General features: G+C 39.3%; 1 protein-coding gene and 1 long non-coding RNA gene across 33 annotated transcripts in view; one reads left to right on the top strand and one right to left on the bottom strand.

The window, feature by feature from the left end:
- MCF2L (MCF.2 cell line derived transforming sequence like) overlaps positions 1 to 24,195 on the top strand; it is a 141,796-nt gene that overhangs the window by 58,550 nt on the left and 59,051 nt on the right. For 9 of the 32 annotated variants that reach the window (XR_014941685.1, XM_085534662.1, XM_085534650.1 and 6 more), the window contains exon 1: positions 935 to 1,081. The exons of 22 other annotated variants lie outside the window; for them this stretch is intronic. Coding sequence is in view for 9 of the 10 variants with exons in the window: in XM_085534662.1 (XP_085390788.1) it covers positions 991 to 1,081 (91 nt within the window). In the remaining variant the exon portion in view is untranslated. Of the gene's footprint in view, positions 1 to 934; positions 1,082 to 16,007; positions 16,102 to 24,195 lie in introns of those variants that run through there. One more of the 32 variants, XM_085534651.1, reaches the window with a different exon arrangement.
- LOC146762704 (uncharacterized) overlaps positions 21,073 to 24,195 on the bottom strand; it is a 29,024-nt gene continuing 25,901 nt past the window's right edge. The window contains exon 4 of the long non-coding RNA XR_014941706.1: positions 21,073 to 22,069. This is a non-coding gene — a long non-coding RNA (uncharacterized LOC146762704). The remainder of the gene's footprint in view (positions 22,070 to 24,195) is intronic.

Raw genomic sequence — 24,195 nt, 5'->3', positions numbered from 1 at the left:
GCCTGTACAGCCTTTATTCCTCCAACTTGGCCTACCCATTCTCCAGTGATGCTTACTTTTTGAACCATGAAGATTTGGGGCTGACCACCATATTTCCCCTCCTGCCTGTGCAGGCAGGTCCTATGCTTATATGGCCAGGCCTCAGGTTACAGAACAATGTCACAATCTTGGCTTCCATCCCTAACTGTATATCTTCTGTGTGCTACTGTAGGCTGGTACAACATCAGCTGTAGAGTTTGTGAAGGATATCATCCCTGGAGACATGTGGCTTCAAGCAGTCTCCTGTGGGACATGTGTCATCCATAGGGAGGGGAAGTTTTACCAGGTAGTGTCCTGCCATGGCCTGTTGCAGTGGACTTCTCAGAGTGGTACTAACAGAGCATCCTCACAGGTTCTTCAGCTTCTGACTCTTTGTCTAAGCATCACATGAGTCATATGAGTATTTCTGTTGGTTATTGGTCTTTCTGGTGTAGGAAGAGCATCTTTCATTATCTGCTATAAGTGCCATTGTACTTTGTCCAGCAAAAATCTGGAGAAGAGGCTTGGGGGTGAATCCCCCACAAAGATGATAATCTGTATAGAAATGTTGAAACTGTCACAGAGCAATTCAGTACAGCTCATTCCAGATAGTGTTACAAATGTCTCATTGAAAGATAGTTTTGCTTTGCCTTGTTGGAGGCTAACAAGGAGAGAAAATATGTCTAGGGCCTGAGCCTATAGCCTAGGTATACTGTATCAGACAGCAGGTCTATCAGCAGTCTGCAAATACTTGGGGTGGGGACATGATGGGAGAGCGCTATCATTAAGGAGACAATTACCAGAACAATGGCGCTAGTGGAGGAAAATATATTTGTAAAGTCATCTTGGGCCACCTGTTGCATTTGTGGAACAAAGTTCAGTTTATCTGAAACCTCTTGCCTTCTGAGGGCAGTTTGTTCTGAGCAGAGGAAGGGGAAAGTGGACACTTTTCTTCTCTGGCATTATTCTATCATGATGAATCAGAGAACAATTTCTGTAGCAGAAATGAAGAGCTATTATTTTTTCTCAGAATGGTGTTCCTTGTTGGATTTTGTGGCAAAGGGTAAGTTGGCTTAACTTTATATTAACTCTTGTAAATATAAAGCGGTGGTGCAGTCTGCCGAGGCAGGGAGGCGCGTGTAAGGTGTGTGACGGTGCTCTGGGAAGCATCTTGAACTGTGTGTTTTTATGTGCCAAAAAAGCTTGTGCATTTTAACAGTCCTACCACTGTAAACTTTGCTAGCGTATTGATTCTTGAAAATACATTTTGTGCACAGTTTTGTGAAAAAGCCTTTCTCTCTAATAACACCCACAAAACTTCCTGCCATTTATTGTCTATGAAATACTAAATTAAATGATGTATTGGGCTAAGCCAAGTTATACAGTGACTGTCAGAAAATGCAGCATCACAGCTGCCATCCTTCCAAAGTTAGAAAAGTTCCCAAGCAGTACGCCCATCAAAAGAGATCTGTTTCTTCCATCAGAGATCAATTTCAGACCATCGTCAAAGCATTTTTTAGGGCAGTTTATGCTGCAGGAATCAGCTTAATATACATTTTAAGATAAAGAGCTTGTTACTCTTCAGAGATACCAGTGCAGTGATTCTGGCAAATGCTTTTCTTCCTCCACTTAGGGAGGGAGAAATATCCACCACATATCTCCAGTGATGAATCCTTCAAGAAAACTGATTCAAAATAGTCACTGGCATGATCAGAGAGCCATTACATCCATATGTTTGTATGTGGTAATTTTCATCATATAATTTAATGAAATACTATAAGAAAGTATCTCTTGAGCTTGTGGAAAAAGTTAAAAAGGTGTCATTTCTTTGGAGAGTTTTCCTCCCCCGTGTAAGGAATGTGAATTCTACAAGAGCTGCATCAGCTCTCTTCTTGGCTGTTAAAAATATTTCAATTACTCTTTTAAAATTAGTATTACATTGATGGATGCAACCTGTGTGAGAAATTGTGTGAGAAAGACACACATTTGAACACAAAAACAAACATGTACACATGTAATTCAAGTAATACAAGAGTTGACTTGTTTGGTTCCTCTTCCAATCAATCTAATGACTTTAAGCTCATTGAACCTGCATCCTTGCTATCGGACTTCCACAGACTTTGCCTATGGTTTCCTCTTTGTCCTCACTCATTAAGATTTAGGCCATCTGTGAGTTTTTTTACAAGGAACAGGCCTTTTCTATGGGCTGTTTTGCAATGTTTGGGGCGTGAATGTATGCAAAGGAAGAAAAAATGTAAAAATTAGTTGTGTCACTTCAATGTATGCAAAGTGAATCCTCAGAAGACAAAATCTGACTATGCATGCAACTCTTGAAGTGGGAAAAAAAAATGTATTGCTGAATAATTGTGCTGTTTAAAATGCTTATTTAATTAGAGGCACTAGCATATGTGGCATAATGCCATAGTATGTTATGGAAGTTATATTTTTCCTCCTTTCATGGCTGTTGAGGATTAACAAGGAAAGGAGATTTGAAAAAATAATGCAACAGTGGAAAAAAAAAAAAGTACTTACTGTTTCCCTAATGAATAAGCAAAGACACTTCACTTCAATAAATAGCTACTAGCTATTCTTACAGCATGGCTTTGCTTTTCCAGATGGAGAATTGTCAACAAGAAGGTATTTACTCTCTGGGCAGAACCAGTATTGGAGGCAGGATGTAATTGTATTTACTCCCTTTATCTTGTTCATTGTTCTTTTAAGACATTTGCAGTCTCATGTACTGTTGCAATCTGTTTAGTTATACTGAAGTCATGCTTAATAAGATGGTCTGTACAACTTCCTTTTACTGTGTATACTTGCGGCGTTTAACAAAATCCCACATGATCATCAAATTAAACTCAAATGTTAAGCTAACCTGAAAATGTTGAGCATATGTGGCCTTTTGGTAAAGCAAGCTAAGTTAAAAGGATCAAGGATTATCGTAAGATTTACAGCACTTCCTGGTTTGAGCTAATTCCACGTTTTTTTTCCCTGTTTCAGAGCAACTACATCTCCTTCCAAACAGGAAGTGAAGATCAACACAACTTATGTGTTTCGTTTCTTGTTCAGTGATCTTGGAATCCCAATGAGATTCTATTTTAGTCAGCAGTTAATACTACCTCACACACTAGTTCTGTTTCTCGCACTTTGACTTGAGTCTGGCATGAAACCCTCCTGAATCTTATCAGTTGATGTTTTTTTCTAAAATTACTGATTCATTATAATCTTAGCTTTCACATTTACTTTGTCTTCTTCAGTATTTGTCTGTGGCTTGAATATTGAAAATTAGTTTGTCATCTTGCTCAAGAATTGGGTTAGTGACAGGGCTGTTGAGAGGCCAAAAAGCAAACTGGAGAAAATAGGAACGTACAGGAATCTTCTTCTGTAGGGGCTTCTTCTGATCTTCCATTTTTATCCCCAGGTGGAAGAATCTCCCATTTTTTTGTGCTTACTCTGATGTCAGCATCCATCCAACCCTGCTAATTTAATCAGATTTGTTTCTGATCTCAAAGTTACTTGTCAGTTTTAGAACTTTGTTAAGATAAGGCCACAAAACGTCACTAGGGAGCAAGTTAGAAGAGGATCTTGAGAGCTTGAAGGGAGTAGCTTGCAGTAATCTTCAAGGAGTTTTCTCTGCTTACCAACCACTTCAAAGCTGTGGTACAATTGAGAAAGAAATTATATTCATGATTGGTCCTGTAAGTTCAGGCGCAGGTAGGTTGTGGAGAATATGCTTTCAAAATGGTAACTGGTACTATTCTGGTGAAAAATTATCATGGAATTGTCCTGGATTAAAACAATCCTTGTGATTTGTGAATCCCACTATAGTAATCTAACCCATCTGGGCTGTTTTCTGAAGGTTAGAGTTTCATCGGAACAGTATTAACGTATTTACTTAATTGCACTAGTCATGAGTAATTCTTTGAGTCAATGTTTTGTTTGACTTATCCGAGAAATCACTTTAGAAGCCTACATGGTATGTGATGTACAGTTCATATGAAGTAGGTCACTCCAAAAGTAGTATCTCCTATTTATTTCTATGGAAACTACAACAAATACAAAGTGCGCAAATAACCCTATATGAGAGAGCAAATTCTCAGCTACAAAATGCTGTTTTTCAACACACTCACCACCATTTGCTATGTATTTTCCCAAGTGGTGAACAAGACCCCACATGCTGCACTCACAGCAATCTGCGCCAGAAGAGATGACCCACTGTTGCTGTCACTACCGCTGAAATGCACCACCCACCATCTCACTGTGCCCACATCCACTGTTTGGTCTCCATAAATGTTCAGCAAGCATCAAAGAATGTCAGTGGGTGCCATTTTTTCCTTCATGAAGGAATTCTCTTCCACGTCTTTGCTTCATGTGCACTTCCTTGTCAGACACCATTGTGTCAGAGTGCTCCCCTGCTGCCATCCATCACAAGCCTGCAACATGTAACAGAATACTGGTAGGAAGGTTCAGCCTCTACCCCTCTACCTCCAACATCTGCCTCTGACGTTGCAGGATGTCCAAATAAAACAGGAGGCATTACTTTTGGAGCAGCCTAAATATGTGGGAGAACTAGCTGAAGAACTTGTTTAAATATGTCCTCTGGTTCTGGGGGCAGGAGCTCATTGCTTCTCATGCTTTTCTTTGCAGGAAAGGTAAAACCTGTATTTCTGTCTTCTTTTAGGTGAAGGTCATAAGGTTTCACTAAACATAAGTAACTTGTTTTATGCAGTGAGTCTGTGTAGGAGAATTATTCTTTAATTGCTAAACATTAATGACCATTTTCTGTTTTAGCCAAACATTTGCCTATTTTAATCAGTTATCTAATTCCTACTGTCATTGGTGCACTCAAAAGGAATATATGAAAAAATGAACAGCATTCAGAAGGTCATCTGCCTTGTGTTTTAAGAGAGATAATGTCTTGAATCAATTGAAGATACTGCAACTGTCCTTTTGTATTAGAGATACTTTACCTTTTCAATACAAGTTACAGGTGGGTTTTTGCCCTTGAAACTCAATATGTGTCCTTCCTGGGAGCCCCATAACATTCAGCTCTCCTTTAACTATGAAACTCTCCAGCTTCTTCTTAACCTCTATGACTCCATTAGAATCCGTTCATGCATTTTAACTGAACTGTGCATGAGGTTATAACTGTCTTCGTATCATCTGCTGCTGTGGTTGTCAAAGGTTGATTAAGGACTTCAGGTGCAAGTACAGGTGGTCGCTAATACCTTCCTCAGCATGAACTTTTCCCCTTTTCATTGGAGACATTTGACCTTGGTTCCTTCTCTGTTTTTTTCCTGACTTCCACCTATTGAAAATTACGTTCTTTGTCTACAAGGTGAGTTGTGTTGAAACTTTTTGCAGATGTTAGTCTGCTAATTTAACATAGAGAGTTATTTTAGGAATACATTCCTTAAAAAAAAAAGTAAATAAACGTGATTTAAAAAAAAAAAAAAAAAAAAAGAGGCTGAGTTTCTTGAGCATTTTCCTGTGTGGTTAGAAAAGATTTCTAAAGTTGAGAAGCAAACTTTTTTGTATGTCATTGAAATCAAAACATTTTTTTCTGCTAAGCTTTGCTTACAGAAATCTAATGTGATATTTTTTGTTCATCAGCCTGAAAGGGGGAACCCCTGGAGCCCTCCCTTCAGCCCTTTAGATGCCACCACTCAGTGAGGAGGGTTTTCACAGTGCCCTGAAGCACCTCTTTGCAGATCCTTAAACTGCAGCGGGAAGCTAAACAAGGAGATCCTCTGCTTATGACCTATAGGCATCCTGGTCTGGTCCTAATGCTTAAAAAGTGCCTCAGCCACCACACAGCAGCGGGTCCAGTTTACAACCTAAACAACCAATTTGTCAGGAGTTTGAAGCTCTCACAGTTAACAGGAGTGCAACACTGAAGTATTTTCCATTCTGGCATGCTTCTAGTAGGAGGCAATTTTAAAAGGAGAAAAGGTATTTCTAGGTGAATCTTATCAGATTTTCAGCCATTTACCCAGTTTCAGGTCATCTCAGTTTAACCTTTCTCTGTGTTACAAAAGTAACCTGATGTATTTGGAATGGGGGACAGGGAGCTGTAAACAGAGTAATAACAACTGTTTTCCATATTAGATTGCTTCCTTCTCTTGGTTACAAAACCCTACTATTGTTACTGTTTATGTTTAACAATGAGAAGGCTCTGTCCCTTCTCCCTCAATCCCAGGGCGCGCAAACCCTTACCATCCATATGAGTTTTATGGATGCGGCACAACATAGTCACATTGTTGCCTTGAAGTTTCCACTCTAAACAATGGATTTGCTCACCCTTAGATAGTTTACATTAAAAAAACAATTTCCTTTTCATATTTCTATTTTGGGTTGGAAAAAACACAGATTGCAGCTAGTACCTGCAGGTAGCAGAAGTACTTCAAAGACAGGAGATGTCTTTTAGAGCACAGCAGCAGTGGCTAAGCAAACAGAAGGGGAGAAAATAGTCAGAAAACACCAGTAGAATACTATAAAAACAAAGGAAACATGACAAAGTAGGCTATGGGATACAGTTGGGCCAATCATGGAGGACCCCAATCAGCTCCTCATCTCTGCTTGCTCATAGGAGCCACATAACACAAGAGCTAAACCCCTTTCCCAGTTTTCACTACTGTACTTGAACTGAAACACAACTTCTGAAAGGAATTAACCCAACTGTTTCTGGGTACACCTGTGAATCTTTAAATATCTGTGACCCATCCCAGCTGGGCTGTATGAGCTTAACTCTGATCAGCTGGTGGTGGGGGAGGGTATATTACACAGATAGACTGAGCTGGGCTCTTTTTGGAGGGGGGCAAACTGATGATAGAGCTGCGAGTCTTTTCCTTCTCAGGTACGGTGAGAGCTTTGGGGTTTGTTTGTCTTGGTGGGCAATGCTTTGTTGCTGTTTTTTTTGCTAGAAGAACAAAACATGGAACAAACTGAAGTATGATATGGTATCTTATTGTTGGTTGAGACTAATATTCTGCATTTTTATTTATCTGTAGTTGAGCTTGTGTTTCCTTCGCTAATAACCTAGGAGGATTAAAGGAAGGTGTTCTTTTCCTACTTTAAGGAAATATGTGCAAATGACATACAGACTTGAGAATATCTTAAGTATAAGTTCCATTGGATTTCTTCATAGTGTTAGAGAATAACTAAAAATTCTGAGAGTTGCTGGAAAACATCTCTAGATTCTTAGAATGTTTAAAAAAAAGAAAAATGTTTTGGAGCTTTCACTCCCTTAGTTTTCCCAAGTGCTATTTAAAAAGTAGATAGAAAATACTTCTTAACCAGAAATCCAGTTTCTTGCTCTGAAACTTCTATCAAAAACGTGGAGTGCAACAAACAAATCCTTCTTGAGGAGAAGGGATGTTTTTAATAGTTTTAATGTTATTTGGATATTCCCTTTGCGTTGGAGCGGCACTTTTGGTTGTCGGTTTGTTTTATTTTTGCTGATCATTTGGATATCTGTAGTTGATGTCTTTAGTAATCATGCATGTAGTGATCTGAAAAGGTGTAAAAACACATTTGGTTTTGGCTAAGCCACTGTAAGTTTGGGACTAAAACAGCAATGGTCACAGGTTGTTCTGTGTTTGAGTTGGGGAGAAGGAGGCTTTTGGCCAAGGATGTGAAATCTGTCTTGGTAGAAGGACACTGCTGAATACTTGAAAGACTAGCTGCAGGAGGAGGCCTTAATTGAAGAAGCTTTATTTGCTTTCTCCATACTGTAACAATGACAGAGCTGTAAGTCTTTTCCTTCCACTCAGGTATGGTAAGAGCTTCTGCCTTCTTGCCTGAAGAGAGAAACATGAAGCCTTACCTTTGATCCATTTGCCCTTATTTTTTACTTAGTGCCAACCCAAGAGTAAAAGCCAAATTACGTTAAACTGATTGGGTGTGCATGTGGTAAGTAGCAGATGACTTGTCTGTTCTGTTGTTTGTATGGATGGGAGCACCTTGTGAAACTGGAGAAATTGAACGGCAGCTGCTGTGTGTGCAGGAGTGGTGTAGTTTTTCTTATGGGATTTATAGGCTTTAAAAGATTAAAAAAAAAAAAAGAGCAAAATATAGAACCCCATCAGCTCTTTTGTTCCATTTGTTGAAGTCATCAGCTTGACTCCAGGAGTTAACAAGTGTTCTTCCCTGCTGTTTTACTGAGAGTCTGAAGAATCTGGTTCTCATCATGTCCGCAGTAAAATGAAAGAAATGAGTTACTGGCAGCCACAAGCAGTTTTAGCCAAGGCAACAAGAGTGAGAGCAGGTAGAATGGTTGAAGGCTGTCAGTAGGTTGTCCCTTACTAACATAAATGTTGAGGATGTTAATTCAAGTCCTGTGTGTGTCAGTCATCACAAGTGGAATTTGCTGTTTGGACTTAATTTCATACTTCTTTACATTGTCTTTATTATGGGAAGGATACAAAGCACCAAACTGCTCATCTCAGAGCAGTTGAGAGTTTCCAAGGCGAGCGACAATCAGATGCTAACACTAATAAACCACCCTCAGCAGAGGAGTGGTTTTGTTTTTTGAATCCACAGCCATGCCTCTGCTGTCACGCCTAGGCCAAAAGTAAATACGGTGATAGCACTGGTAGCAGTACTTGATGAGGAAAATTAAGGTAATGCTTCTGTTGGAAAGCTTGGGCTCCATACTGCCATTCTGAACAGGCCAGGGAGCACCTTAGGAGCCTGGAGAAGAAGGAAGATGTCTGTTGTTTTGGTTGATTAGAATCTCTCATACTGGCTGCTTTTTCAATCAGGTGGGGATATGTATTTCCTGTTTGCTTCCTGGAGACTAGAAACAGGACGTAGTTACAGCTGCTGTGCCTCTTTGCAGTTGTTTATGGATTTTATAACAGCTTTTTGTAGCCCTAGATATATTTTTAAGTGTTTTATTGAAGAGATCACTGAATTTTGTATTGCAATATTATTATCTTAAAAGTACTGTGTCTACAAAATGGAAAGGTCAGATATATTGTGTTTTTCAATGGAGAGCAAATAGTGTAAGTTTTGTCTTTCCTACACTGAGTACGTTTAACCAAGAGTATTGTGCATTAAGCACAAGAGATTGTTTATTGAGGTTTTCTTTCTTGAATGGAAATGAATTTTTGTTGAGAACCTGGAGCAGTTCTCCAGCTTGGCTTTCTGGAAGACAACCTTGTGTTCTGTTTTCTTTTTGGCTGGTGGAAAGCAAGTTTTGTTTACTCTTTGCTGATATCAAGTCATCTTTTGTGTGTGTGTGCGTGTGCTGTGGAACCTGATGAAGTCCAGGAGAGGGGAAGGGTTGGCAGTAGGAGAAATGAAGGTATTATTTTGTAGAGTCTCTAGCACCTGGAGAGGAATGACCACATGCACTAGTACAGGTTGGGGGCTGACCTGCTGGAGTGGAACTCTGCAGTGAGGAACCTGGGTGTCTTGGTGGGCAACAGGTTGGCCATGAGCCAGCAGTGTGCCCTGGTTGCTGAGAAGGCCAATGGGATCTTGGGATGCATGAGGAAGGTGTAGCCTTGTAGGTCAAGGGAGGTGAGCCTCCCACTCTGCTCTGCACTGATGAGGTCACATTTAGACTACTGTGTCCAGTTCTGGGCTTCCCGGTTCAAAAAATGACAGGCATGTCCTAGAAGAAGTCTAGCAGAAGGCCACAAAAATGGTTAAGCCATGTGCTGTTTGTTGCAGTGTGCATGTCTTGACTACAGAAGTTCTGAAACACGCAACAAAATCAAAACTGCCTTGAAAAATAAAGTGCTGCTAGGAGGATGGTGGTATTTTTGTGTGATGTGTTATGTGGGCTTTAGCCATTTTGAAGCATTATGCCACAATAACGTGGATCAGATCTGAGGCACGAGTAAGACTTAATGGCCTGTTCTGCGGGATTTTGTGTAAACTTGCCAATTTGAAATGACAGGTAACTGGAATCACCTAGGAACCAGATTCTTTATCTGTTTCATTGTTAGCTACAAGCGATCCTCCAGTACTAAAGTAACTTGTACTAAAGTAACTTGTTCAAAAGCACCCCAAATGGATGTTTTGGAGATGTGATGGAATGAGCACTTTTTCTCTTATTTGGATCTTGGATCAAGAGGAAATTTCTCTTCTCTCTGTCCTGTTTGCTCTTTCAGGATTTGGGGGGTGATGGTTTCTGCAGTTGTTTTCCTTTCCTTCCCTTGTATTAAATAGTTTTACAGCCTTTATCTGTGTCCATCAGTGTTGCAGAGCGTTTTATATTTTTGTTGGAACACGTTCTTTTCCAACTTTTGACCTGAAAGATTTTCTGCTTCCTGAGTGTCTTGTTAAACTGGAAAAAATGATTGTATACTTCAGGGGTCACAAAAAGGGTTTCCTATCATTGAAAAAGTTTTGTTATCATTTGGCTATAAGTACAGTTACAGTCATGGTACAATACTTCATTTGTTGTGATTGCTTTCTGGAGTCATGTTGTTATTTATGTGTATGCACATGTGTACTTCAGAATACAGAATATATCTATTTTTCTTCTCCTCAGTTAGATTTCTGTGCTGCTTTCATCATATTCTTCTATTGTCACTAGTTCCTGTTGAATTTTCCCTTCTGCTACCACTGAACTCCATATTTATTTCTTCTTTTTCTATTTACTTTTTCAATCCCCTTGCTCATATAATGGTGGGTCTCACCCTCCTGATTTTTCTGAATTTTGGTCCTAGTTTGTATTTAATGCAAGTGGTGACTTGTTTCTGCCTTACTGACAGTTTTTAATTTTATTAGACTGCAGTTTCTCACTTGCTCCATTTTGAATACTGCAGCTGACAAATTTGGTATGAAGTCAGCTGTTCTCTTTTCCTCATCTCCGTGCAGTTGGAGTTGCCATGTTGAATTGCAGGCAGTGCAGCTGTTAATGAAGTTAAAAAGGTCAAATCTATCCTATTTTTTTCTAGCTTTTGTAGCTGTGGATAGACAATAACATCACCAAACACTGCAGGCTAACTCCTGCTTGATTAAGTTTGACCTGAAGATAAGTGCAGTTTTTGTCTGCTTGAAATGGAAGCCACAGTAAATTCCTCAGTACAGTGAAGGCAAGAAGTCTGTGATTAAATATTTGTGGGAGCTTGTTTAGAATGGACACAAATAGACTAAAATTCAAGAAAACCAAAAATATTCCCAATTGAAACCAGTGTGTAAGAGTATTCATTGGCACATCTTTTGTTGTGTTTTGGGGGGAAGTTCTTAATTTTCCAGTCCCGTAACTATCATCTTACAGTGCGAGGTAGACAATGTATCTTAAAAGTATCAGTAGTTTTCTTTAGGTTTCTTCCTGGGTATATCCTTCAAAAAGAAATATTGCAGGGTTCATCCTGTTAATTGAACAGCATCCTTCATCCTTTAAACTACTCCAACAACATGTTCCTTTTACATGTTGTTGTGTTACATGCATGTTCCTTTTTGTGGAACAAGTGTCTTCATGGATTGTGGGTTTCTCAAACCATGAGTTTTGATTGCTTGTACTTGCTTAAATTTGGGTTTGCACGTGTTTTGGAGACTTTTTCTAATGACTTAGCATTCAAGCTGAAAACAGCTGAAGTTGTCACAAAATTGGTTAGTTTTGTTGGGTAGAAATGATTTCACAAAAACAAAATTGTATAATGGCTTTATATGAATGTGTGCATATGTATGTATAATGTATAAAGTCATTTTCAGTGCTTTGGAATCTTTTGCTTCAAACTAGAGGGAACTGGCAATGTTTAATGTTTGATGACTTTAAAAGGAGTGAAGGCTTTTTTGCATTTGTTTTTCTTTGGAATAAAATAAAAAGCACCAAGAAGGATTAAAAGGAGAAAATGAGTAGGGTTTTAAAATAATCTGGTATGCTAAATTAGATGCTTGTTGGTGATGCATCAAATTGTTTAATGTCTTCAAAGCTCCACCCAATTATAAAGTCTGTGGTTACAGGTGTGAGCTTGGTATATTTTGTATGTGTTTACATTAAGCTAAAGATAATTCTATACGGATAGCTCGTCATGATGAGTAATGCAGTGCCAGCTCATTTTATTTATGTGACTTTTGCTATGTACTGCACCCCGGAAGAAGTAGCTATACTTCAATATTAATCTTAACCTTGAATGTACTTTATCATGAGTGCTACTGCCCTTGTGCTGCATGCTTGCATCTGCATGCATGCTGTTATACGTTAAAGCCACAGTCATGACTTCCCTCTCTGGGTTTCACCAAAATGGCACAGACTTTTACCATTCGCTGTCTTCACTACAACCTTTGAAAGCTTCTCTGATGTTTTGGGGTTTTTTCCTTCTTGTTAGTGGACTATGTTTTAGTCACACGCAATGCTGAGGCATCAGGGTGACCTTGACTTGAGCATGGGAGGAACTAAAATCTTTTTAATGTGTTTCTAAATATACAAATGTGTACCGACATAGATTTTTCTCATGAAGGCTGTTGTTTCTATGTGTTTGAACAGATCTGAGCTGTGCCCCCTAAGTCTTACTGCTAACATGCATGCCCACACACTCCATTTTTCCTATCCAGTTGTATTTCAGACTCAACAACAAAGGCTAGAAGAAGGCTTTGAGTTTCAGCTCGTTTGTTCTTTGCTGCTGGTGTTTTCTTGAAACGTGCAGCAAGGAGACAAGGTACTGTAAGCATGAAACATGTTTTCCCCATAGGTACTATTCTATGCTTTGGGTATAAGTACAGCCATATATCCAAATATAAAATTTACTTGTTTTCTTCCTGGAGCCCTCCTGAAGGTGAGAGGTGAAGATGTGAACTGTCACTTGATCTTGGAAAATAGTAGGATTGAAACGATGCTTTATTTGGGTTCTCTCAGCCACAGTCTTTGTTACTTCCTGAGTTGTCCAGGATGTAACTGTGAATTTAGGAGATTTGAAGGCTAAGAAGAAGCTAAATGGTTGCAATGAGAGCAAACAGTCAACACACTTTGTAGTTATTTTTCCTATTCTAATTTATGTTGTTGGATTTGGGGTATTTTTCATCAGGAAGTAGCCAGCTTGCCACAACCTCATTACAGTGTCTTACTGAATGGATGCAGGTAATACCTTTCTGACAAGGATATGGCTCCTCTTTCATTTGTTTTTAATCATTGAACGGAGACCAGAAAGTTTCCTTTCTAATTCTTTTCATGTTTGAAAAGCAATGACTGCTTTGTCATTGTGTCAGGCTTCTCATAGTAGGAGTTATGTTTTCAGAGAGTCATGTTGCAGGTGAGACCAAACCCTGGCTGCTATTAGCAGCAGTGTCTAGTCAATTCTGAGCAACATGCTTGGCTCTCACTAGCAAATGTGTTAAATAAGAGATGAGTGTCAGTGTGCATACTTGCATATAGTATATATTATATTGTAGGATCTCTTTAAGATTGTTCTTCCTGAACCCATGTTACAGTTCTAGAGCTAGAAATGAAGTTCTGTGAGTTGTGATGTCTGCCTGTGAACTGGATGCCTCCACCAAGCCGGTTAGGTGACAGTGACTTGGAGACCAGACGTAGATCCTGTTTCTGACATTGCAGCAAATGCTGTTACCTGACCCAAGACAGGTCACTTGCTCTGTCTCAACTTTCACGGATGTGATGGAACCAAAAGAGTATTTACATGACTTGTGGGAGTGGGGAGAAGATTCATTCTTTTTTTTTTTTTTTTTTTTTTTTTCTCTCTCATCAAAATAAAATATTCTAGTAATTATGCTGTAAATTAGAGAACAGTTAAGTAAAAACATTTCTAAGGAATGTTATTTCTTTTAAATCTACCTTTGATTTAAAACAGTGTTACTTTGGAAACTCCTGTAGTTTGACATCTAACAGAAAGCAGTGGGTCAGAAAATGCAGTAGCACAATTTAAAATATGTCTGAATTATATTACTCAGGCTGTATTTTAATGTTAAGCATTGAATAGATCTGTTTCTCAATAGATTTATCATAATAGGGCAGATTACTTAGTGGTTATTAACAGTATGAGTGGTGAGAACAGATGTGGAGAACTCCAGGGGAAATAACCGCCACTGTGTTCTGTGGGTGGCTTGTGATTTGTTGGTCTTTGCATTTATGGTGCTGTTTGAGAGCTGGGCATGTTGAAGCTAAAACTGAGCTTTTCCCATCTGTAAATGGGATCTTGTGAACAGATGCGACCATCAGTCCAAGCTTTTTTAATCTCACTGTTTGCTTTCCTTGACCCCACTTGTCAGGAAAGGGCTCTTATAACATCTTCAAGTGAGGTAAATCAGTCTGTTTGTTTTCATGTAGTTGTTGCTGTCACTCATTCCTGGTCTGGCTCTTTGTAGTAGTGAGTCTGGGTTGTTGGTAGTTAACCCCATGTGCATTCATTGACAGGTCGTCCATCACCAGATGATTACTTTAAAGGATCAAGTAAAACAAGGCTGAGCATTAGTATCTGAAAGACCATACAGAATATTTTGGTTATAGTTTATTATCTATTGCCTTAATTTCCCATTTTTGTGTGGGTAAGATCTGTGTTTCAACTTAAAAAGTCACAATATGTGAATACATATATTTCCTTTTGGCAGTTCTTGCAGCTTTTGGTAGAATTCTTCATAGGGAACAGGTGCTTAATGAGTTTATCACCAGGCAAAACACCCTAGTTCAGATCTGTCAAAGACTGGGGTGAGAACTTCCTCAGCTGTATAACATGCTTGACCTGTTTCTGAGGGATTTGTCTGTGAGCTCAGTACAAAATTTCCTCGTGTGGAGAAGGAGTTAAAGGTGAGTAGGAAAAGATGAAGATGGATTTACTGGACAGGTTTAAAGCTAGTGCTTGTAAAGTGAGATTTTGACGTGCCGCACTTAGATGTTTGTTTTGTTGGTTTTTTTTTTCTATTGATGGTGTTTGAACGGTACACTTGTTCCTATTTAAGTTCAGTAGGAGGAATTTAATGCATGCCAGTGCTTGACGCAGGAGGACAGAACATGGTAAGTAACCAGCAAGTAGCTAACCAGTGGAGGACCTGGTGCTGCTGAAAGGCACAGTTGCTCTATGTGTAATTTGAAGAAAGGTATTGTGTCCCGGGTGCCTTGGCTTCGGCTGAAAGATGCAGTTCTGTGCTCTCCCTGCATGCTGAGGACGAGCTCACAGATAAATAGGTCACCATCCACTGAACTATTTTGCTCTTAATCGATTAGGAGCAACATGACCTTAAGTCTGATCTCCTTGCTCTACAAAGATATTGCTGAATTGTGGCTGTTTCTGAAGAAATGCACAGGTGTGTTGAGTGTTTTCCATTTTTTTTTTAGTTGCTAGTTTGCAACTCAGGCAGGATTTCAGAGGGGTAACATTCTACTGAGGAAGATGTAATAGTGTGATTTAGTACAAAGGCAGTACTTGTACTCTTTTGTTTGCTGTGCATTTATATAAAAGTACATCTTATTGTTATGAGCTTGCGTGTGTTCTGTGCTTGTGTAAATTTGCTGTGTGTCCTTTTCTTTGTGGATGTGTTTCTCAGCACATCACGTGGATCCATCAAATCTGTTCCTGCATTTCACGCAAAAAGCACTTGGTTCAGGATTCGGTCACACAGCGATTATGGCGATCAGAAGCACTGCTAAGACTTAAGAGGAGAATCTGCTGCTGTAGTCATCCCACTGTCCCTGAATGTGGGCTTTAATTTTCAGATTGTTGCATTTCACGTAAATCAAAATATGTAATTTGCCCTGATCCCTGTTTGAAGTGTGGGGGGAAGCACTGTTTCTTTCACAGGATGTCATTTGTCATCCCCTGGTTGTTAGCATAGGAGGGTTAATCTCCAATGCATTATTTCTTAAATTCCTCCAGTCAAAGTTTTCTATAGGAATCTTGTTTCTGTTAAGATATAAATGAAACAGTGGAGATATTATTTGCTGCTAATAGTGCAGCTACAGTCCTTTGCAAAACTGAAAGCGTGTTTTGTGAAATAGGGACAAGCAAAAATTGCTTCCTTATTCTGGTGCTTGAATTCACATTTCCAGTTCTGTTTTCTGGTTTTGGTATGCATGACTACTGCAGAGGAATAGCAGAGAGAGCACACAGGACTGATGGACTGGTGTCTAACCTGCAGTTGCTGCTTTTAAGATGTCAAATTTAAATGAAACAGGTATGTAAAGAGTGGATCTTCTACTTCATACTGCTAATTAAGTTATCAGCAAGTGAGTCTCCAAGAGCTCTGCTTCTCAGCAGTGCTTCATGTTTCAATGGGTAATACCTGAAGGCATGCTGCTTAAGGGAAATGAATGAAGGATTTCAGAAAGATGTCAGCCAGATTGAAGATGTGGAGTGATGGAAAACATTCTGAGTGAACACTGATCACTGTGTGCATTTCTATATGTGCTGAGTGGGAAGGGGTAGTTCTGGGAAAATGCATGTTATTATATGAAAGAGGGGATTTCTGTTTTTAAACTGCAGAACCAGGCGATGCTTTGTGTCAAATCACGGTGATTTATACATTTTGTGCTAGGATGATTTGTATAAATTGTTGGATTAAAAATAGGGTGCTTCAATCTGTATGTGATTATTGAGAAATAAGTTAGCAGGGCTGGCTTTGTTAGCAATTGCCAAGACTCACTTTTCATCTTGTCTGCCACCACTTCTTGAGCACGTTCATGATGACCCTGTTGGAAGATTTTATTCTCAGAGCTTCAGAAGGGTGTTCCTTCCTCTGGTACTTTGATTTTTTCCTCACCATCCCAGTGCACTACTTGTGATGCACATTTTGTCTCCAGTCAACAACAGTGAAAGTACAAAAGCAGGGAAGAGGGCTCAGATCTTTCTGTTCTCAACTGTTGGAAATTTTCATAATTTTGCAGGAGAAAAAAAAAAAATCTTTGGGGGGAATTCCTATCTCAGTACCACTCAGGGAGCGAGGATAGGGAGATAAGAAAAAGGATGTACAAAATGGAAGGAGAAAATGGTTGTGAGCACTGTAGGACTCAGTTCTCTACTCTGTCTAAAGACTTTGCAGACTTCTGTGAGCAACTCTGGTTTTCAATATGTGAATAGGGATGAAAGCACCTCCCTTTTTGTAGGTGCATTGCGAGTAAGGCACATCCGTCTCCCATCTTCTTTGGGACTGGATCCCAAAGAAGGTCCCACTGGGGGATTCTCCTGATTCCCTTTTAGGTAGGGAAAATGTGGAACAAAGGCTGGAGTTCCAACAGAGATCTTCTATGTGTGCATGTAGTCAAGAGGCATGTCCTTAAATTTTGGCTCTTTCACTCATTTTTGAGATGAAATTGGGCTCCCTTCTGCTTCTTGATGCAGTTCTCATGCGTAGGAGAGTTGCACGTTTGGAAATGAATGGGGTGAATTGTCAGCACTTGTAGCTCACTATTGAGAATATAGTCACAGAATCGTCGTTTTGAGAGAAGATTTAAAGATCATCTGGTTCAACCCATCTGCCATGGGTGGGGATGTCTATCACTAGATTATATGATAGATAACATACTAAAGAACAGCCATATACTGAAAACTTATGGTGGATGTGTGGGAGGGGATCTCTGCGTGTGGCAAGGCTGTTGTTAACATGAGACCTCTACAACCCATGGAGGGTTGTGAATAGCTCTGAGCAAACTAATTATGGACTGATTCTTCTCAAAAGCAGTGCTACTTCATTATGGTACTGGGATGTTTCTTTTCTTGTTCTTTAATAATATTCCTTGGTTTTGCTATTTTAGTTCTGTTTCCCAGAAAACTGACATACTGTACAGCTGTAGACAGACTTTATTTTTAGCCTGGCATACAGCAGGTACGTCAACATAACTAAATTTTACCCTATTCTGAATTCATTTTTAAAGTCAATGTACTGAAGTTAGGACACAGATTAGTTTGCATGAGTTCACTTGAAAGGCCATGGTATCTTTTCTTGAAGTTCTTTTTCAATTTCTGCATTTGTAAAGTGGACTTGGGGTCTTCCAGACTGGGAATTCCTTCAGAAATACAGAGTAGCAGAGGTTGGATGGGACCCTTAGGAGCTGTCTCATCCAACTTCCCACTCAAAGCAAAATTAACATTGCATTTGAAGTGATTTTCTCAGAAACCTGTCCATCTGAGTTCCATACATCTCAAAGGGTAGAGAGTACCCAGCCTTGCTAGCCAGTCTGCTTCAGTGCCTAACTACTCTTGTTTTGAGTTTTTTCCCTTGTGTTGAGCTGAAGTTTCCCTTGCTGCAACTTGTGACTGTTCCCTCTCATCATTTTGCTGTGCAAAACTTCAACTAAGATATTCTTTCATTTCTAATAAGCATTAGTAATGTTTTAAGAAATTGTTTCAGACTCCTTTGGAGTATCTTGACGCTGTTGTTGGGAATATTAACTGGTCTTTACTAGGATGTCTGGCCAGGTTTTTAAAAGTAAATACTTTATTTTAACACCGCTGATATGGTTAGTTTTTAGTTCTGTTTTTCTGTCTGTTTTAACTTGCATTCAGTCTCAGAGGAGTACCCTGCTCCATTTATGGACAAATTATTGCTTAGAGGAGAATGCCCAACAGCAAGGAAGATCAAGCTCTACTTTCTTTTGCCTCTTTACTGCACGTGATGAATGGGAGACTTTGCCTTTCATCATTACCACGTTATCTTGGAATGAAAGGACCCTTGCGTGGTGCTGGTTATTGCTGTTTTCCCTCAAATGTTTCTGTAATTCCTGTTTCTCAGGTATTTGTCTGTTAATTAAGTATTCAGGTCTCCTTTTGTTTCCAGGATAGTTTTCTTCCAAATGCAGCCTTATGTGTTTCTCTTTTGTGCAGAAGACTCAAAGTCTTGGAAAACATAAGAGCAGTAGTTCACAGCATTTTATTATTTTTAAAGACCACAGTTTTACAAAAACTTAATGTCGCAGAGTTTGTGGAATTGAACATCAGAGTAAATGATGTATCTGTTTCCTTCTCGGTTGACATAGTAAGCGGATGTAGGCTTCAAGCACTGAGCAAAGATTTTGTGTTTTACTTGAGACAGTGGACCATGACTCCTCTTAATGAACACACAGCAATTTGTTACCTTTTTTAAAATATGCATCCAGTACTTGGTGCGTAGAAAACATGGACATTTTTTTGTTCCAAGATGCTCAGATATATCCCTGTATCCCTTACAAGGGCAAGCTTCTAAGAGAGCTATCAATCTATGGACTTAAAGTGTAGCAAAACAGCCTCTCAAAATAGAGCTGACATCCATTTAGGTTTTTTCATTTATAGAAACATAATCTAATGTTTGTTTAGGGTTGTGTTCTTTCTGTGGCAGATGAGAGAAACTGAAATAAATCCAAGAAATTATATCTTCATTGATTTGTTTTGCATAGTCAGTTTCCATCAGAAATAACCCACTGCTTACAGGGCCAGAGCTCTATTTAGCAGAACTTGATTAGTCATTACAGCATTGTGCCAGATTCCCAGATTAGATAATGAATGGATGCTTAATTTGAGATCTAAAATAGGTGGAAATGCATCTCTAAAGCAAAGGGGGGGAGGAATAGAACTTCCTGCCAGACTTTCAGCATGGTGCCTTCAAAATGCAGATTTGAGAGGCAGAGCTGGCTGTGTGTTGGCTGTGAGGCCCAGAACCACGTCCTCCCTCTGTATTGCCAGAACCAGTTAATACTGGTGGTGTTTGAGAAGAAATACGTTGTTTTTCATCTTTTAAAGGCCATTAGACAGTAAGGCATAAAGGATCATGAGCTGCTCCATTACCAGTTCTGTCACTGCTGTTTGACGTGGAACAGCCACTTTAGCCACCAGCTGGTCAGCCATATCTTCATAAAGCCATCTGTAGACAGTCTTGGGTATCAGACAGCTTTTAGGCAGCTGAAGGTTAGCACTTCTTAGCTGAACGTTTTCCTCAGCATCAAATAAGCCACTTCTTGAATACTTGGCTCCTCCTTTGTGCTCACTCTTACAGCCGTGAAGCTCTCAAAATCCCCTTTCAAACCATTAGTTTATACACTGTGGCTCAGTGGAGATGTGTGCTTGTGTCCAAATACCATTAAATACATTGTTTGTTAGAAGTGATTCAATTCATCCTCACTTTCGTTGAAACCCACAGGGTTGTTATTGCAGTGTCATGCTGTAGAGATGCACTTAGTCCTATTTCAGTTCTTCAAGCGAAAATGGTAGGGCTATACCACAGCAGTGCTGGTTGGTAATACTCCTGGAACACGTGAAGAATATCTTCAGAACAGCTGCTTACAACTATCTTCTACCAACCTACTGTTTTTTAAATGGGATTTCCATTTGCTAATCAAGGCTGAAAGCATGTCTTCTTTAATATCTTATCTTTCTTCCAAAATTCTGCTCAAAACCAGTTTCTATGAGCAGGTATTCATGCAGCTGATCGTGTGAGTGTTCATTTCTCAGTTAAAGCTTTGGGGTATGTGTTATTTTCTGTAGAGTGGGCTGGAAGTTAAGGATTTCACTCAAGAAGTGTCCTTGGTTAGATTGCCTGATAAGTTATCTATGTTAGGTATGTGCTTAAAATGATAATAGACCAACAGTTCTGAAGCTGCGCTGAAGGTGTCTTGTGATTTGCAAGTTCTTCTGTTTTACGGTTGGTCTTTCTGGTTGCTTTATTGATTAGACTTTTCCCCCCCTTTGCAAGGCTTTAGTACTTAGAAAGCCAACTGCAGGTAATAAGATTTAATGCTCTGAGAGAATTATTATGGGAGTTTTGCTAAGTCTAACACTTTTTAAAATTATATGGAGGCTTTGTGGTAAAGTACTGAGCAAAGCGTATCTGGGTCAATCACGTTCTTAACACTTGAGTGTTTGCTAGGAAAGTGTTCTCTGCTGCTCTGTCTGTATCTGATATGTCTGCTTAAAATATTCTTTGCTTTTTGCAAAATCTGGTTTTTGGAGATGATTTTAAGTACTTCTAATGCTTCATAAGTATTTTTATGCTACATGCTCAGTACAATTTGGAATATTAAGGACTTCTAATGCTGCAGTTTTGGCAGTATCTGTTAAATGTACTTTGGCATGGTTCTTAGCAGTCTGAAACCATTTTGCAAGAACAGAGAAGTGCTTACTAGCAGGCAGAAGGTAAGTTCAGGCTTTCTTCAGGACATCATGAAAAGAGTGTGAGACTGTTGTGTTAGCAGTACCACGTCACATGCACTACGTGAATTTTTGCTTCTGCATCATGTGTCTGTGGGACAGTCCTGCTGTCCCTTCTCTCTGCAAGTCCTCTTTGCTGCTGACAAAGAGTTATGGTATGAGGTGGCTGTGTGGCGTGATTCCAAGTTCCTCATCTCAGTTTAGGAAGGGAAAATTAACATGACATGAAATAGTGCAAAGAGCATCTCTTTTTCACCAAAATAAACTAGATGTGCTTAAGTACCATATAGATCAAAAACATGTCAAAATGAATCACTGTAACTGGTAATTCTTTCAGTTTTCATACAAGAACTAAAACTCCCCCCTCCCCCCAACTCTGTATGTTATCTTGGTTTAGATTTTCCTCAAGAAATATTAGATCTTACAGATTCCTATGCTGGCTTCCTAATTACTTCACAGCTTTCTTCTAGTTACAGATTACTTAGTGTTCAATCACTCCTGTAAAATGACTACAGCCTACATGCGCCAAATCCATAGATGTTACTGATGAAACAGTAAGGTGTTTTTTGCCTTCTCAGTATCTTGTATTTCTGTTACACACAGAAGAGAGAATAGTTTTTTCCAAAGGTTGTGCTTTAAGGTGATTTTATATAAGCAAACTGGAGCTAAGAATTTTGTTGCCTTCTGCAGAAGAGTGGTGGGAAATAGGAAAAAAAAGATAAGGACATCATCTTTCATGGTATATAATAAGTTCTCAAATCCAGGAGTTTTAGAGTCATGTTTGACAGCTAGCCAAGATTTTGCTTTCTTTCAAAGTATGCTTTTGAGCAGCTATTTCACTATCTGAGCAAAGAAAAAGGGGACTGATATACTTCTTGTCTTTTCATGCCAACTCAGCAGCGCTGTATTTGCTGTACACTTCAACAGTTTTTAAAAGATGGATCAGTGATGAATCTCCGTACATGAGATCAGATTATCATCCTCATAGTTCTGTAGATAGTGAGGTGCCAAAGCTCCAACCCTGTGATCTGAAAGAAGAAGCAGATGGACAACTTTTTTTGTTTCCCAAAACTGCAATAATAGGAAATAAGAATTACTTGAATGAAGCAATATTTTGGTAGTCATCCATATAATAAAAGATTTGTTTTTCTGTTATTGCTTGTATAGGGGGAAGTAATTGACTTCTATATTTAAGTGGAGAAAGTGTTTGTTCTTCTCTAGATATGATTAAAAGAATGAAATTCTCCAGTTTCATTTTAATGGAGTTATTTAAATATAACTAAATTATGGGTTATGGAAAGTGCTGCAGAAATATCATGGGCTCTGATCTAAGCAATCAGGAATTCTTACTCAAAGTGCCTGAGTGAGAATTGAGCTTGGAAGTGATCTCCCCTCTATTATGAGTCTTTAGATTTTCTCTGACAGTACCAGTTCTGAGTCTTAACTCAATTAGATCATTAATCAACACTGAAAATGTATGGGATTACAGAGTAGCCTGTTGTATCTGTGGGCTATATAGTTGTACTAATGTGGCTTGTATTGTAGCAGTAGGCTGTATAGTTCTCTATGTCCTTGACTCCCATGCTAAGGCCTTTTAAATTATGCTCCATTAGCATAAAAGGAATCAGGAGCCATACAGAAAACAAGCTGATGTTAACAAGGCCGCCGCAGTGGAAATTACATATAGCATGCTTCAGTTAAAGGTGTCTTAACTTGTAGATTGGTTTTTGTGCATCAGGATTCTTGAAATTATTGTTTCTGACTAGGAGGGAAAACAGACGGTGTAACTTTTCTGTAGGCTTTTCTAGTACAAAATCTTATGTACCTGTATCATTTGAAATATTTATTGGATGCTAATGCCCTATGAAGCTATTTGGAGTGTTAGGTTGCTTTATTTCTGTTGTTCCTAGTACCTGAGATGCTGGGACTGATGATGAATTAGCATTTCCTGCTTGCTAGTTCTCCATAGATTTTCTCCAGAAAGTTAAGAGAATGTGGTTTTAATCAGATAGTTGGGAAGGAAGTTACTGTCCTTAGAAGAGGGGGTTGTGATTCGCATACAGATTCACAGGAATTAGTCTCTTGCATTTTCTGGCCTTTTAGTTTGATGGCAGATTAGTCAAATAAAAGAGAAATGAGTTCTTTCATGGGATAACTTGAGCTGGTGATTTGCTGATACTTGTAGCCAGGTTGGACTGGTAACAGTAAAAGATCAGGGCAACTTGGTCAGCAGCTGTTAGGGTTCGACCACAGAGCTTGCAGGCATCTCTATGGAATCATAGAATTGCTTAGGTTGGAAAAGACCTTAAAGACTGAAATTCAACCACAACTCCCCACCCTGGGGAGTCTATTGCAGTGCTTAACAACTCTTTCTGTAATGATTTTCCAACTTAAACTTACTCTGACACATTTCCCCTCATCCTGTCACCAGTGAGACCAACCCTGCTCTCTCTGTAAGCACCTTACCAATACTGGAAGAGAGCAATAAGATCTCCCCTCAGCCTCCTTATTCCATTTTAAATTTGGCGAGCTGTTATTGTGTTTTGATAGCTTTCTTAGTTTCACATGTTGGTGTGTGGAAGAGGGCTGTCTTGCCTAGTTCTGCTTCACTGGCCCTTCCTGCTCTGGGGACTACACAAGAGATGACTGTTGGTGCTGGTGGTTGGAGGAGGAAGACGAGTGGATGAAGAGAGAAGAATGAGGAAATGAAGAGTTTGCCTTGGGGCTGAGAGAGATGAAGGGACTGTTCTAAAAGTCATTATCTTGCAATTATAGTTACCAGATGGGAGGACTGCTATAATAAAAAGATTCTTCTAATGAAGACTTCTGTCATAAAAGACAGTCAACTCTTTGGGTGGGTAGGCTTTACAGAGGAATCAAAACCAAAACTGATTGAGAACAATCATGCTTCTTTAATTTAAGGCGTGCATTTAATAGAGAAGCTCTTGTCACATTTTCAGGACAATCTTGCTGGCTCAGCAAGATGAGGCATGAAAATGATTTTACATTACTTTATGGTGTGTTACTGGATTCTGTACTGAAAGGCATAATTGGGTCCATGTGTGTACAAAAGCGCAAACAGAGTGGCTTTCAAGCTGATGTAAAGTGATAGCCATAGGATTTTATACAGAGCCACTAATAAGGGTGGTGTCAT

Source organism: Coturnix japonica, chromosome 1 (assembly GCF_054131305.1).
Source record: "Coturnix japonica strain WE chromosome 1, WE-NBRP24, whole genome shotgun sequence".
Classification (NCBI taxonomy): domain Eukaryota; kingdom Metazoa; phylum Chordata; class Aves; order Galliformes; family Phasianidae; genus Coturnix; species Coturnix japonica.
Note: the sequence above shows the minus strand (reverse complement) of the source record. Positions and strands in the feature narration are given on the sequence as shown.